The 13,754-nt window shown below is 53.3% G+C and overlaps 1 protein-coding gene across 2 annotated transcripts in view; it reads right to left on the bottom strand.

The window, feature by feature from the left end:
• The window catches only part of STK36 (serine/threonine kinase 36), a 68,557-nt gene that overhangs the window by 51,824 nt on the left and 2,979 nt on the right, over positions 1 to 13,754 (bottom strand). Inside the window, exon 2 of one of the 2 annotated variants that reach the window (XM_077479081.1) lies at positions 9,363 to 9,447. In XM_077479081.1, the coding sequence (XP_077335207.1) occupies positions 9,363 to 9,446 (84 nt within the window). In that variant the 5' untranslated portion in view covers position 9,447. Of the gene's footprint in view, positions 1 to 9,324; positions 9,448 to 13,754 lie in introns of both variants that reach the window. The other variant, XM_077479083.1, reaches the window with a different exon arrangement.

Raw genomic sequence — 13,754 nt, 5'->3', positions numbered from 1 at the left:
CAGCCACACTCATACCCTGCTGGACTGGACATTGGGGGCTAGGCTTGGAAGCCATGGACACTGGGCTCTGCATTGTGGCCCTTTCCAGAACATAGTGTCCTGCAGGTTCAAAGTCGGTATGACCCCGTCTCTGAAGGGTCACCGCGAAGAGGCCGCTGTGACCCCGTCTCTGAAGGGTCACCGCGAGGAGGCCGCTGTGACCCCGTCTCTGAAGGGTCACCGCGAGGAGGCCGATGTGACCCCGTCTCTGAAGGGTAACCGCGAGGAGGCCGATGTGACCCCGTCTCTGAAGGGTCACCACGAGGAGGCCGTTGTGACCCCGTCTCTGAAGGGTCACCGCGAAGAGGCCGCTATGACCCCGTCTCTGAAGGCTCACAGCAAGGAGGCCGATGTGACCCGTCTCTGAAGGCTCACAGCAAGGAGGCCGCTGTGACCCCGTCTCTGAAGGGTCACCGCGAGGAGGCCGCTGTGACCCCGTCTCTGAAGGGTCACCGCGAGGAGGCCGATGTGACCCCGTCTCTGAAGGGTAACCGCGAGGAGGCCGATGTGACCCCGTCTCTGAAGGGTCACCACGAGGAGGCCGTTGTGACCCCGTCTCTGAAGGGTCACCGCGAAGAGGCCGCTATGACCCCGTCTCTGAAGGCTCACAGCAAGGAGGCCGATGTGACCCGTCTCTGAAGGCTCACAGCAAGGAGGCCGCTATGACCCCGTCTCTGAAGGGTCACCGCGAGGAGGCAGCTGTGACCCCGTCTCTGAAGGGTCACCGCGAGGAGGCAGCTGTGACCCTGTGTCACGGCTGGCTTAGCCCTTCCTTCTCTGTGCTGGCTGCTCAGCTGTCGGCTAATTGCCAGCTCTCTTCTCTCTCCACAATCACCCAGGTGTTCCTGATCTTGCTCGTCTGACCTGCCTACTTAAAGCTGTCCAGCTCATTTCATCTCTGCCTTCGCCTTGGTCACATCACAAGAAACCATCTCCTGCGGTTCTGTTTAAAGACTGGCTTGCTGACATCCCTCCTGGCTCCTTATCCTGCTTGCTGTTGCTCTACTTGGATCCCTGACTTCTGGCCTGGCTGATTACCCGATCTGGTTATTGAACTCTGGACTGGCTGCCTACTCGATCCGGTTACTGGACTCTGGCTATGCTTTGAATACGCTTACTCTATTTACCTTTTTATTTAACAAACAAGTGTGATTTAATTGTACTTCTGTCTCGGTCTGATTCATGGTTTCTGACACCCATTCTCTGAAGGGTCACCGCGAGGAGGCAGCTGTGACCCCGTCTCTGAAGGGTCACCTTTGGCTGTGCTGGCCAAGCACCAGGAGTGACCTCGTTATTAGGACTTTTGGGCATCTTATTTCACTTCCATCAGTTTTAGTATAGAAGGGTTGATGCCAAGGTAGTATCTGTTGGGTGGAGAGTTACGCACGCATGGTCCACCTTTTTTTTTTACCATGCAATGTTGAAGAAGCCCCACCCACTACTGTTCCTGATTGCAAGTGACATGTGGAACTTTCCTCAGTTCGCCTCTGCTGATACCTACAGTGACCTACTCACTTTTGGCCACCTGAACCTACTCTTACTAGTGGGGTTCATGGGTACCTAAGGCCTAGTCCTGTACCCCGAAATTAGGAGCTCACGCCCGTAGCCTGTGGATGGGTCACTAGAGGTCTCCAGTCCAGTTTCCCAGGTGGACCTCCTGTCAGTGAATAGGGCTTCATAGGCTGAAGTTTTGGTCTTCAAATACTGCACATAAGAAGCCCTTGTTCCTCATGCCTTTCAAGGGACATCTTCCTTTCAGAGCTGCCCAGGATACCATCAAAAAGGATGTAATGAATGGAGCAGAAAAGTTCAGTGTTCTACTCCAACTAGTTTACAGTTCAACTCCGAAGGGGCACCTGCCCAATCTTCGATTTTAAGGCCCCAAAGCCCCGTACACACGCTTTGATTTTCAGACGTCAATTGTGTTACGACGACCGAATGTCCGCCAATCTTACTGTTATCGCACGGTACTGTCGACAGCCGATTTCACTTTTTCATCAGACAAAAGCTGGATGTGCAGACTATAAAATGTTTGGCGGGTGTGAACTCAACGTCTGATCTTTGTTTCATTAGTAATCGTGTGCATGCTCAGAAAACGAAAGAATACATACAAAAATTATTCAACGCATTCCGTCACTTCTGACATATTCTGTCAAACGAGAATTCTCGTATTGTTAGAAACCTCTTCACTTTCCAGACGAGCATGCCACAAAAATCGGATGTTGTGTCGTCCCAAAATCAAAGCGCGTTTACGAGGCTTAAAATGTCTTCCTTGTGGTTCAGAAAGTCTGCATGGGTTCCACTAGGCCTGTCATAACCTCCAATTGTGGAGTGCCCACCATTCGTCCTCATCAGCAATCTCCTCGCTTTGCTGTGCGCCCCGTCATTTCAGATTGTTTCTGCTGGTCGGGTATACACCAAGGTGCTTTCAGGACATCCACACTGCAGGTCACCTAGATGACCTGATGAATCTAGTCCTGACTACAGAGGTGTGACCGAGTCCTGAGCCTTTGGACATCAGTGTTGGAGTGATCTCTTGGAGCATCTGGGTCTAATCCTGGATACAGCTCAAGCCAGACTTTTACTTCCTCACAGAAAAACACCAAAGTCTCCACTCCCGGGAGGAGAAAAACACCAAAGTCTCCACTCCCAGGAGGAGAAAAACACCAAAGTCTCCACTCCCAGGAGGAGAAAAACACCAAAGTCTCCACTCCCGGGAGGAGAAAAACACCAAAGTCTCCACTCCCGGAGAGGAGAAAAACACCAAAGTCTCCACTCCCGGGAGGAGAAAAACACCAAAGTCTCCACTCCCGGGAGGAGAAAAACACCAAAGTCTCCACTCCCGGGGAGGAGAAAAACACCAAAGTCTCCACTCCCAGGAGGAGAAAAACACCAAAGTCTCCACTCCCGGGAGGAGAAAAACACCAAAGTCTCCACTCCCGGGGGGGAGAAAAACACCAAAGTCTCCACTCCCGGGGGGAGAAAAACACCAAAGTCTCCACTCCCGGGAGGAGAAAAACACCAAAGTCTCCACTCCCGGGGAGGAGAAAAACACCAAAGTCTCCACTCCCGGGAGGAGAAAAACACCAAAGTCTCCACTCCCGGGAGGAGAAAAACACCAAAGTCTCCACTCCCGGGAGGAGAAAAACACCAAAGTCTCCACTCCCGGGAGGAGAAAAACACCAAAGTCTCCACTCCCGGGAGGAGAAAAACACCAAAGTCTCCACTCCCGGGGGAGAAAAACACCAAAGTCTCCACTCCCGGGGGGAGAAAAACACCAAAGTCTCCACTCCCGGGGGGAGAAAAACACCAAAGTCTCCACTCCCGGGAGGAGAAAAACACCAAAGTCTCCACTCCCGGGAGGAGAAAAACACCAAAGTCTCCACTCCCGGGAGGAGAAAAACACCAAAGTCTCCACTCCCGGGAGGAGAAAAACACCAAAGTCTCCACTCCCAGGAGGAGAAAAACACCAAAGTCTCCACTCCCGGGAGGAGAAAAACACCAAAGTCTCCACTCCCGGGGGGGAGAAAAACACCAAAGTCTCCACTCCCGGGGGGAGAAAAACACCAAAGTCTCCACTCCCGGGAGGAGAAAAACACCAAAGTCTCCACTCCCGGGGAGGAGAAAAACACCAAAGTCTCCACTCCCGGGAGGAGAAAAACACCAAAGTCTCCACTCCCGGGAGGAGAAAAACACCAAAGTCTCCACTCCCGGGAGGAGAAAAACACCAAAGTCTCCACTCCCGGGGGGAGAAAAACACCAAAGTCTCCACTCCCGGGGGGAGAAAAACACCAAAGTCTCCACTCCCGGGGGGAGAAAAACACCAAAGTCTCCACTCCCGGGGGGAGAAAAACACCAAAGTCTCCACTCCCGGGAGGAGAAAAACACCAAAGTCTCCACTCCCGGGAGGAGAAAAACACCAAAGTCTCCACTCCCGGGAGGAGAAAAACACCAAAGTCTCCACTCCCGGGAGGAGAAAAACACCAAAGTCTCCACTCCCGGGAGGAGAAAAACACCAAAGTCTCCACTCCCGGGAGGAGAAAAACACCAAAGTCTCCACTCCCGGGAGGAGAAAAACACCAAAGTCTCCACTCCCGGGAGGAGAAAAACACCAAAGTCTCCACTCCCGGGAGGAGAAAAACACCAAAGTCTCCACTCCCGGGAGGAGAAAAACACCAAAGTCTCCACTCCCGGAGAGGAGAAAAACACCAAAGTCTCCACTCCCGGGAGGAGAAAAACACCAAAGTCTCCACTCCCGGGAGGAGAAAAACACCAAAGTCTCCACTCCCGGAGAGGAGAAAAACACCAAAGTCTCCACTCCCGGAGAGGAGAAAAACACCAAAGTCTCCACTCCCGGGAGGAGAAAAACACCAAAGTCTCCACTCCCGGGAGGAGAAAAACACCAAAGTCTCCACTCCCGGAGAGGAGAAAAACACCAAAGTCTTCACTCCCAGGAGGAGAAAAACACCAAAGTCTCCACTCCCAGGAGGAGAAAAACACCAAAGTCTCCACTCCCAGGAGGAGAAAAACACCAAAGTCTCCACTCCCGGGGAGGAGAAAAAACACCAAAGTCTCCACTCCCGGGGAGGAGAAAAACACCAAAGTCTCCACTCCCGGGGAGGAGAAAAACACCAAAGTCTCCACTCCCTGGAGGAGAAAAACACCAAAGTCTCCACTCCCGGAGAGGAGAAAAACACCAAAGTCTCCACTCCCGGGGAGGAGAAAAACACCAAAGTCTCCACTCCCGGAGAGGAGAAAAACACCAAAGTCTCCACTCCCTGGAGGAGAAAAACACCAAAGTCTCCACTCCCGGAGAGGAGAAAAACACCAAAGTCTCCACTCCCGGGGAGGAGAAAAACACCAAAGTCTCCACTCCCGGAGAGGAGAAAAACACCAAAGTCTCCACTCCCGGAGAGGAGAAAAACACCAAAGTCTCCACTCCCGGGAGGAGAAAAACACCAAAGTCTCCACTCCCGGAGAGGAGAAAAACACCAAAGTCTCCACTCCCGGGGAGGAGAAAAACACCAAAGTCTCCACTCCCGGGAGGAGAAAAACACCAAAGTCTCCACTCCCGGGAGGAGAAAAACACCAAAGTCTCCACTCCCCGGGAGGAGAAAAACGCCAAAGTCTCCACTCCCAGGAGGAGAAAAACACCAAAGTCTCCACTCCCGGGGAGGAGAAAAACACCAAAGTCTCCACTCCCAGGAGGAGAAAAACACCAAAGTCTCCACTCCCGGGGAGGAGAAAAACACCAAAGTCTCCACTCCCGGAGAGGAGAAAAACACCAAAGTCTCCACTCCCAGGAGGAGAAAAACGCCAAAGTCTTCACTCCCGGGAGGAGAAAAACACCAAAGTCTCCACTCCCAGGAGGGGAAAAACGCCAAAGTCTCCACTCCCGGGAGGAGAAAAACGCCAAAGTCTCCACTCCCGGGGAGGAGAAAAACACCAAAGTCTCCACTCCCGGGGAGGAGAAAAACACCAAAGTCTCCACTCCCGGAGAGGAGAAAAACACCAAAGTCTCCACTCCCGGGAGGAGAAAAAAGCCAAAGTCTTCACTCCCGGGAGGAGAAAAACACCAAAGTCTCCACTCCCAGGAGGGGAAAAACGCCAAAGTCTCCACTCCCGGGAGGAGAAAAACGCCAAAGTCTCCACTCCCGGGGAGGAGAAAAACACCAAAGTCTCCACTCCCAGGGAGGAGAAAAACACCAAAGTCTCCACTCCCGGGAGGAGAAAAACACCAAAGTCTCCACTCCCGGGGAGGAGAAAAACACCAAAGTCTCCACTCCCGGGAGGGGAAAAACACCAAAGTCTCCACTCCCGGGGGGAGAAAAACACCAAAGTCTCCACTCCCGGGGAGGAGAAAACACCAAAGTCTCCACTCCCTGGAGGAGAAAAACACCAAAGTCTCCACTCCCGGGGAGGAGAAAAACACCAAAGTCTCCACTCCCGGGGAGGAGAAAAACACCAAAGTCTCCACTCCCAGGAGGAGAAAAACACCAAAGTCTCCACTCCTGGGGAGGAGAAAAACACCAAAGTCTCCACTCCCGGGAGGAGAAAAACACCAAAGTCTCCACTCCCGGGAGGAGAAAAACACCAAAGTCTCCACTCCCGGAGAGGAGAAAAACACCAAAGTCTCCACTCCCGGGAGGAGAAAAACACCAAAGTCTCCACTCCCGGGAGGAGAAAAACACCAAAGTCTCCACTCCCGGAGAGGAGAAAAACACCAAAGTCTCCACTCCCGGAGAGGAGAAAAACACCAAAGTCTCCACTCCCGGGAGGAGAAAAACACCAAAGTCTCCACTCCCGGGAGGAGAAAAACACCAAAGTCTCCACTCCCGGAGAGGAGAAAAACACCAAAGTCTCCACTCCCAGGAGGAGAAAAACACCAAAGTCTCCACTCCCAGGAGGAGAAAAACACCAAAGTCTCCACTCCCAGGAGGAGAAAAACACCAAAGTCTCCACTCCCGGGGAGGAGAAAAAACACCAAAGTCTCCACTCCCGGGGAGGAGAAAAACACCAAAGTCTCCACTCCCGGGGAGGAGAAAAACACCAAAGTCTCCACTCCCTGGAGGAGAAAAACACCAAAGTCTCCACTCCCGGAGAGGAGAAAAACACCAAAGTCTCCACTCCCGGGGAGGAGAAAAACACCAAAGTCTCCACTCCCGGAGAGGAGAAAAACACCAAAGTCTCCACTCCCTGGAGGAGAAAAACACCAAAGTCTCCACTCCCGGAGAGGAGAAAAACACCAAAGTCTCCACTCCCGGGGAGGAGAAAAACACCAAAGTCTCCACTCCCGGAGAGGAGAAAAACACCAAAGTCTCCACTCCCGGAGAGGAGAAAAACACCAAAGTCTCCACTCCCGGGAGGAGAAAAACACCAAAGTCTCCACTCCCGGAGAGGAGAAAAACACCAAAGTCTCCACTCCCGGGGAGGAGAAAAACACCAAAGTCTCCACTCCCGGGAGGAGAAAAACACCAAAGTCTCCACTCCCGGGAGGAGAAAAACACCAAAGTCTCCACTCCCCGGGAGGAGAAAAACGCCAAAGTCTCCACTCCCAGGAGGAGAAAAACACCAAAGTCTCCACTCCCGGGGAGGAGAAAAACACCAAAGTCTCCACTCCCAGGAGGAGAAAAACACCAAAGTCTCCACTCCCGGGGAGGAGAAAAACACCAAAGTCTCCACTCCCGGAGAGGAGAAAAACACCAAAGTCTCCACTCCCAGGAGGAGAAAAACGCCAAAGTCTTCACTCCCGGGAGGAGAAAAACACCAAAGTCTCCACTCCCAGGAGGGGAAAAACGCCAAAGTCTCCACTCCCGGGAGGAGAAAAACGCCAAAGTCTCCACTCCCGGGGAGGAGAAAAACACCAAAGTCTCCACTCCCGGGGAGGAGAAAAACACCAAAGTCTCCACTCCCGGAGAGGAGAAAAACACCAAAGTCTCCACTCCCGGGAGGAGAAAAAAGCCAAAGTCTTCACTCCCGGGAGGAGAAAAACACCAAAGTCTCCACTCCCAGGAGGGGAAAAACGCCAAAGTCTCCACTCCCGGGAGGAGAAAAACGCCAAAGTCTCCACTCCCGGGGAGGAGAAAAACACCAAAGTCTCCACTCCCAGGGAGGAGAAAAACACCAAAGTCTCCACTCCCGGGAGGAGAAAAACACCAAAGTCTCCACTCCCGGGGAGGAGAAAAACACCAAAGTCTCCACTCCCGGGAGGGGAAAAACACCAAAGTCTCCACTCCCGGGGGGAGAAAAACACCAAAGTCTCCACTCCCGGGGAGGAGAAAACACCAAAGTCTCCACTCCCTGGAGGAGAAAAACACCAAAGTCTCCACTCCCGGGGAGGAGAAAAACACCAAAGTCTCCACTCCCGGGGAGGAGAAAAACACCAAAGTCTCCACTCCCAGGAGGAGAAAAACACCAAAGTCTCCACTCCTGGGGAGGAGAAAAACACCAAAGTCTCCACTCCCGGGAGGAGAAAAACACCAAAGTCTCCACTCCCGGGAGGAGAAAAACACCAAAGTCTCCACTCCCTGGAGGAGAAAAACACCAAAGTCTCCACTCCCTGGAGGAGAAAAACACCAAAGTCTCCACTCCCTGGAGGAGAAAAACACCAAAGTCTCCACTCCCTGGAGGAGAAAAACACCAAAGTCTCCACTCCCGGGGAGGAGAAAAACACCAAAGTCTCCACTCCCGGAGAGGAGAAAAACACCAAAGTCTCCACTCCCGGGAGGAGAAAACACCAAAGTCTCCACTCCCGGAGAGGAGAAAAACACCAAAGTCTCCACTCCCGGAGAGGAGAAAAACGCCAAAGTCTCCACTCCCGGGAGGAGAAAACACCAAAGTCTCCACTCCCGGGAGGAGAAAACACCAAAGTCTCCACTCCCGGGGAGGAGAAAAACACCAAAGTCTCTACTCCCGGGAGGAGAAAACACCAAAGTCTCCACTCCCGGGGAGGAGAAAAACACCAAAGTCTCCACTCCCGGGGAGGAGAAAACACCAAAGTCTCCACTCCCAGGAGGAGAAAAACACCAAAGTCTCCACTCCCGGGGAGGAGAAAAACACCAAAGTCTCCACTCCCGGGAGGAGAAAAACACCAAAGTCTCCACTCCCGGGAGGAGAAAACACCAAAGTCTCCACTCCCGGGAGGAGAAAACACCAAAGTCTCCACTCCCGGGGGAGAAAAACACCAAAGTCTCCACTCCCGGGGAGGAGAAAAACGCCAAAGTCTCCTTTCCCAGCCTTGGACTCTTCAGTCCAGGATTCGCCCCACGCTTTGTTTCTGCAAAAGAGTTGTGGGGAGGGTGGTGTTGTCCTTTGAGGCAGTTGCAGTCACCAGATGCCTATAATACAGACCGATTCTCCCGGCACCAGAGACCTGGTTGTCCTGGGCTTGGTGGCTCGGAAATTCTGCTTAGGAAAGTCTAACTGAAGAACCAAAAGGAAGGATGGGGGCTGGGGGGGTCCTGGACACCTTGTCAGTGCAGGAGACTTGGGTGTCGGAGGAATATCGTCTCCCAATTGGCATCCTGGACCTTTAGCTGTAAAATCATCGACAACAACGCCAGAGTAATGGCATACATCAACAATCAGGGAGGAAGCAGAGGTCTCACCGCAGCAAGAGATTAAGAGGGTTCCTATCAAGAGTACATCCCTGTATGGAGGAAGAGGGGTGAGATGTATAAGATACCTATGTGTCCCTCCCCCCCAGGCCAAGTACACTATAACAGTAATGGGGGAGGGGTGAGATGCATAGGTAGTATATTATATTGTAGGATAGAGATGTGACACCTCTGATAAGATATAGGAATAGAATGAAATGGGGCCACCTCTCCGCTGTGCCGTCTCCTCCCCTTATAAACTCTCCCGAATGATCCTTCTCCAATCAGATCCAAGACGTGATACTTCTCCATCCTGAAATAGAGAAAACACAACACTAAGCAATACGTACCCAGGAAATGTAAAGGTCTATGGGGCCCTGGTGCAAACTGAGGGCCCCTCAATACACAGCGCCCTCCAATGGTTGTAATGTCTATCTACATACACACGGTCGGTTTATTAGAACAGTGAGAGACGAAAATAACAGAAAAAACACATTTCATAAAAGTTATCAATTGATTTGCATTTTAATGAGTGAAATAAGTATGTGAACCCTTCACAGAACATGACTTAGTAGTTGGTGGAGAAACCCTTGTTGGCGATCACAGAGGTCAGACGTTTCTTGGAGTTGGCCTCCAGGTTCGCACATCTCAGGAGGGATTTTGTCCTCTTTGCAGATCTTCTCCAAATCATTAAAGCGGGAGTCCGCCGGGACTCCGCGTTTTTTTTTTTTTTTTTAAAAGCCAGCAGCTACAAATACTGCAGCTGCTGACTTTTAAAATAGTGACACTTACCTGTCCAGCGCGCCCGCGATGTCGGCACCCGAAGCCGATCGCTAGGTCGTCTGTCGGGTCCTGCCGCCGCCATCTTGGGTATGGGAATCAGGAAATGGAGCCTTTCGGCTTCATTTCCCGGTTCCCTACTGCGCATGCGCGAGCCGCGCGGCGCAATCCGGACGGTCCCCGCTGCCTCTGGGATCCGTGTGTTTCCCAGCAGGCAGCGGGGCACTTGCGCAAAGGGGCGGGCAGTTGCGGAAAGGGGCGTAATCTACGCCCCTTTCCGCAGACAGCTATCCCGGAAGTGGGTGCAGATACCTGGATTATCCAGGTAACTGCACCCCCCTCCCCCCTGAAAGGTGCCAATTGTGGCGCCGGAGGGGGGGGGGATTCCGATGAGCGGAGGTCCATTTTAGGGTGGACCTCCACTTTAAGGTTTCCAGGATGACGTTTTGGTGACTCCAACCTTCAGCTCCCTCCACATATTTTCTATGGGATTAAGGTCTGGAGACTGACTAGGCCACTCCATGACCTTAATGTGCTTCTTCTTGAGCCATTCCTTTGTTGCCTTGGCTGTGCGTTTTTGGTCATTGTCATGATGGAAGACCCATCCATGACCCATCTTCAATGTCCTGGCTGAAGGAAGGAGGTTCTCACCCAATATTTGATGGTACATGGCCCCGTCCATCGTCCCTTTGATGCAGTAAAGTTGTCCTGTCCCCTTAGCAGAAAAATACCCCCAAAGCATAATGTTTCCACCTCCATGTATGACGGTGGGGGGATGGTGTTCTTGGGGTCATAGGGCCTCCATGTATGACGGTGGGGGTGGTGTTCTTGGGGTCATAGGACCTCCATGTATAACGGTGGGGATGGTGTTCTTGGGGTTATAGGACCTCCATGTATGACGGTGGGGGATGGTGTTCTTGGGGTCATAGGTCCTCCATGTATGACGGTGGGGGATGGTGTTCTCGGGGTCATAGGTCCTCCATGTATGATGGTGGGGGGTGGTGTTCTTGGGGTCAAAGGTCCTCCATGTATGACGGTGGGGGATGGTGTTCTTGGGGTCAAAGGACCTCCATGTATGACGGTGGGGGATGGTGGTCTTGGGGTCATAGGCAGCATTCCTCCTCCTCCTCCAAACACGGTGAGTTGAGTTGATGCCAAAGATCTGGATTTCGGTCTCCTCTGACCACAACCCTTCCCCCGGTTCTCCTCGGAATCATTCGATGTTCATTAGTGATCTTCAGACGGACCTGTACATGTGATTTCCTGAGCGGGGGGACCTGTACATGTGATTTCCTGAGCGGGGGGACCTGTACATGTGATTTCCTGAGCAGGGGGGACCTGTACATGTGATTTCCTGAGCGGGGGGGGGACCTGTACATGTGATTTCCTGAGCGGGGGGACCTGTACATGTGATTTCCTGAGCGGGGGACCTGTACATGTGATTTCCTGAGCGGGGGGACCTGTACATGTGATTTCCTGAGCGGGGCGACCTGTACATGTGATTTCCTGAGCGGGGCGACCTGTACATGTGATTTCCTGAGCGGGGGATCTGTACATGTGATTTCCTGAGCGGGGGGACCTGTACATGTGATTTCCTGGGCGGGGGGACCTGTACATGTGATTTCCTGAGCGGGGGGACCTGTACATGTGATTTCCTGAGCGGGGGACCTTGCGGGGGCTGCAGGATTTCAGTCCCTCGCGGTGTAGTGTGTTCCCGATTGTTCTCTTGGTGACTATGGTCCCAGCTGAGATCATGGAGAAGATTCTCCGGTGTAGTTCTGGGCGGATTCCTCACCGTTCTCCTGATCATTGATCCTCCACGAGGTGAGATCTTCCATGGAGCCCCAGACCGAGGAGATCCCATCGTTATTTTGTGAATAATAATCCCACCAACTGTCGTCTCCTCTCACCAAGCTTCTTCCTGATGGTCTTGTAGCCCATTCCAGCCTTGTGTAGCTCTACAATCTTCTCCCCGACATCCTTGGACAGATCTTTGGTCTCCATGGTGGAGAGATTGGAATCTGATTGGTTGATTCTGTGGACAGGCGTCTTCTATACAGGAAACAAGCTGAGATTCGGAGCACTCCCTTTAAGAGAGGACTTCTAATCTCAGCTTGTTACCTGTATAGAAGACACCTGGGAGCCAGAAATCTTGCTGATTGATTGGGGATCACATACTTATTTCACTCATTAATATGAAAATCAATTTATACATTTTATGAAATGTGTTTTTTTGGATATTTCTGTTGTTATTCTCTCTCTGTTATAATAAACCACCAAAAAAATTATAGACTGATGGTATCTTTATTAGGGGGCAAACGTCCAAAATCAGCTATGGGCCCCTGGTGCAGACTGAATAGGGCCCCAATGTACACAGCGCCCTCTGATGGGTGTAACGTCTACATATAGGTGCTATGGGGTGCAGTTTTACCCATCCCTGGAAACCTCACATGGATGATAGAAAAGGGAGGGGACATGAGGACAGAAGCCCCTCCCACTAAATGTGGAAGGCGGATCAGGGGGAAGGTAGAAGGCAGCCATACCCAATCCATTCTTCTCCTCTGTTTATAGAAATGAGGAGAATAATAAACAGGAAAGTTCATAACCTGCCATTAAACTTACTTCTGAGGCTGCCCAGTGGTCAAAAAAGTCTAGAAAAACCAAAAACCGGATGGCTTACACCCGAGAGTTCTCAAAGAAAGAGCCAAGTTATATCTCCGGTATGGAGAAGCTCAGTTATAGGCGGGGATGGGATGGGCTCTGATATGGAGGGGAACGTGTAAGCGGAAAGAGGACAGAAAAAGCCGGGTGAGGACGGTGGAAGTGGGAGGAGGCCGGGTGAGGACGCTGGAAGTGGGAGGAGGCCGGGTGAGGACGGTGGAAGTGGGAGGAGGCCGGGTGAGGACGGTGGAAGTGGGAGGAGGCCGGGTGAGGACGGTGGAAGTGGGAGGAGGCCGGGTGAGGACGGTGGAAGTGGGAGGAGGCCGGGTGAGGACGGTGGAAGTGGGAGGAGGCCGGGTGAGGACGCTGGAAGTGGGAGGAGGCCGGGTGAGGACGCTGGAAGTGGGAGGAGGCCGGGTGAGGACGCTGGAAGTGGGAGGAGGCCGGGTGAGGACGCTGGAAGTGGGAGGAGGCCGGGTGAGGACGCTGGAAGTGGGAGGAGGCCGGGTGAGGACGCTGGAAGTGGGAGGAGGCCGGGTGAGGACGGTGGAAGTGGGAGGAGGCTGGGTGAGGACGGTGGAAGTGGGAGGAGGCTGGGTGAGGACGGTGGAAGTGGGAGGAGGCTGGGTGAGGACGGTGGAGGTGGGAGGAGGCTGGGTGAGGACGGTGGAAGTGGGAGGTGGAGTGACAGTGGAAGTGGGAGGAGGCTGGGTGAGGACGGTGGAAGTGGGAGGAGGCTGGGTGAGGACGGTGGAAGTGGGAGGAGGCTGGGTGAGGACGGTGGAAGTGGGAGGAGGCTGGGTGAGGACGGTGGAAGTGGGAGGAGGCTGGGTGAGGACGGTGGAGGTGGGAGGAGGCTGGGTGAGGACGGTGGAAGTGGGAGGAGGCTGGGTGAGGACGGTGGAAGTGGGAGGAGGCTGGGTGAGGACGGTGGAGGTGGGAGGAGGCTGGGTGAGGACGGTGGAAGTGGGAGGAGGCTGGGTGAGGACGGTGGAAGTGGGAGGTGGAGTGACAGTGGAAGTGGGAGGAGGCTGGGTGAGGACGGTGGAAGTGGGAGGAGGCTGGGTGAGGACGGTGGAGGTGGGAGGAGGCTGGGTGAGGACGGTGGAGGTGGGAGGAGGCTGGGTGAGGACGGTGGAAGTGGGAGGAGGCTGGGTGAGGACGGTGGAAGTGGGAGGA

The sequence above is a fragment of the Lithobates pipiens genome, unplaced genomic scaffold (genome assembly GCF_037356315.1).
Source record: "Lithobates pipiens isolate NorthernLeopardFrog02 unplaced genomic scaffold, aLitPip1_a1.2 Scaffold_132, whole genome shotgun sequence".
NCBI lineage: Eukaryota > Metazoa > Chordata > Amphibia > Anura > Ranidae > Lithobates > Lithobates pipiens.
Note: the sequence above shows the minus strand (reverse complement) of the source record. Positions and strands in the feature narration are given on the sequence as shown.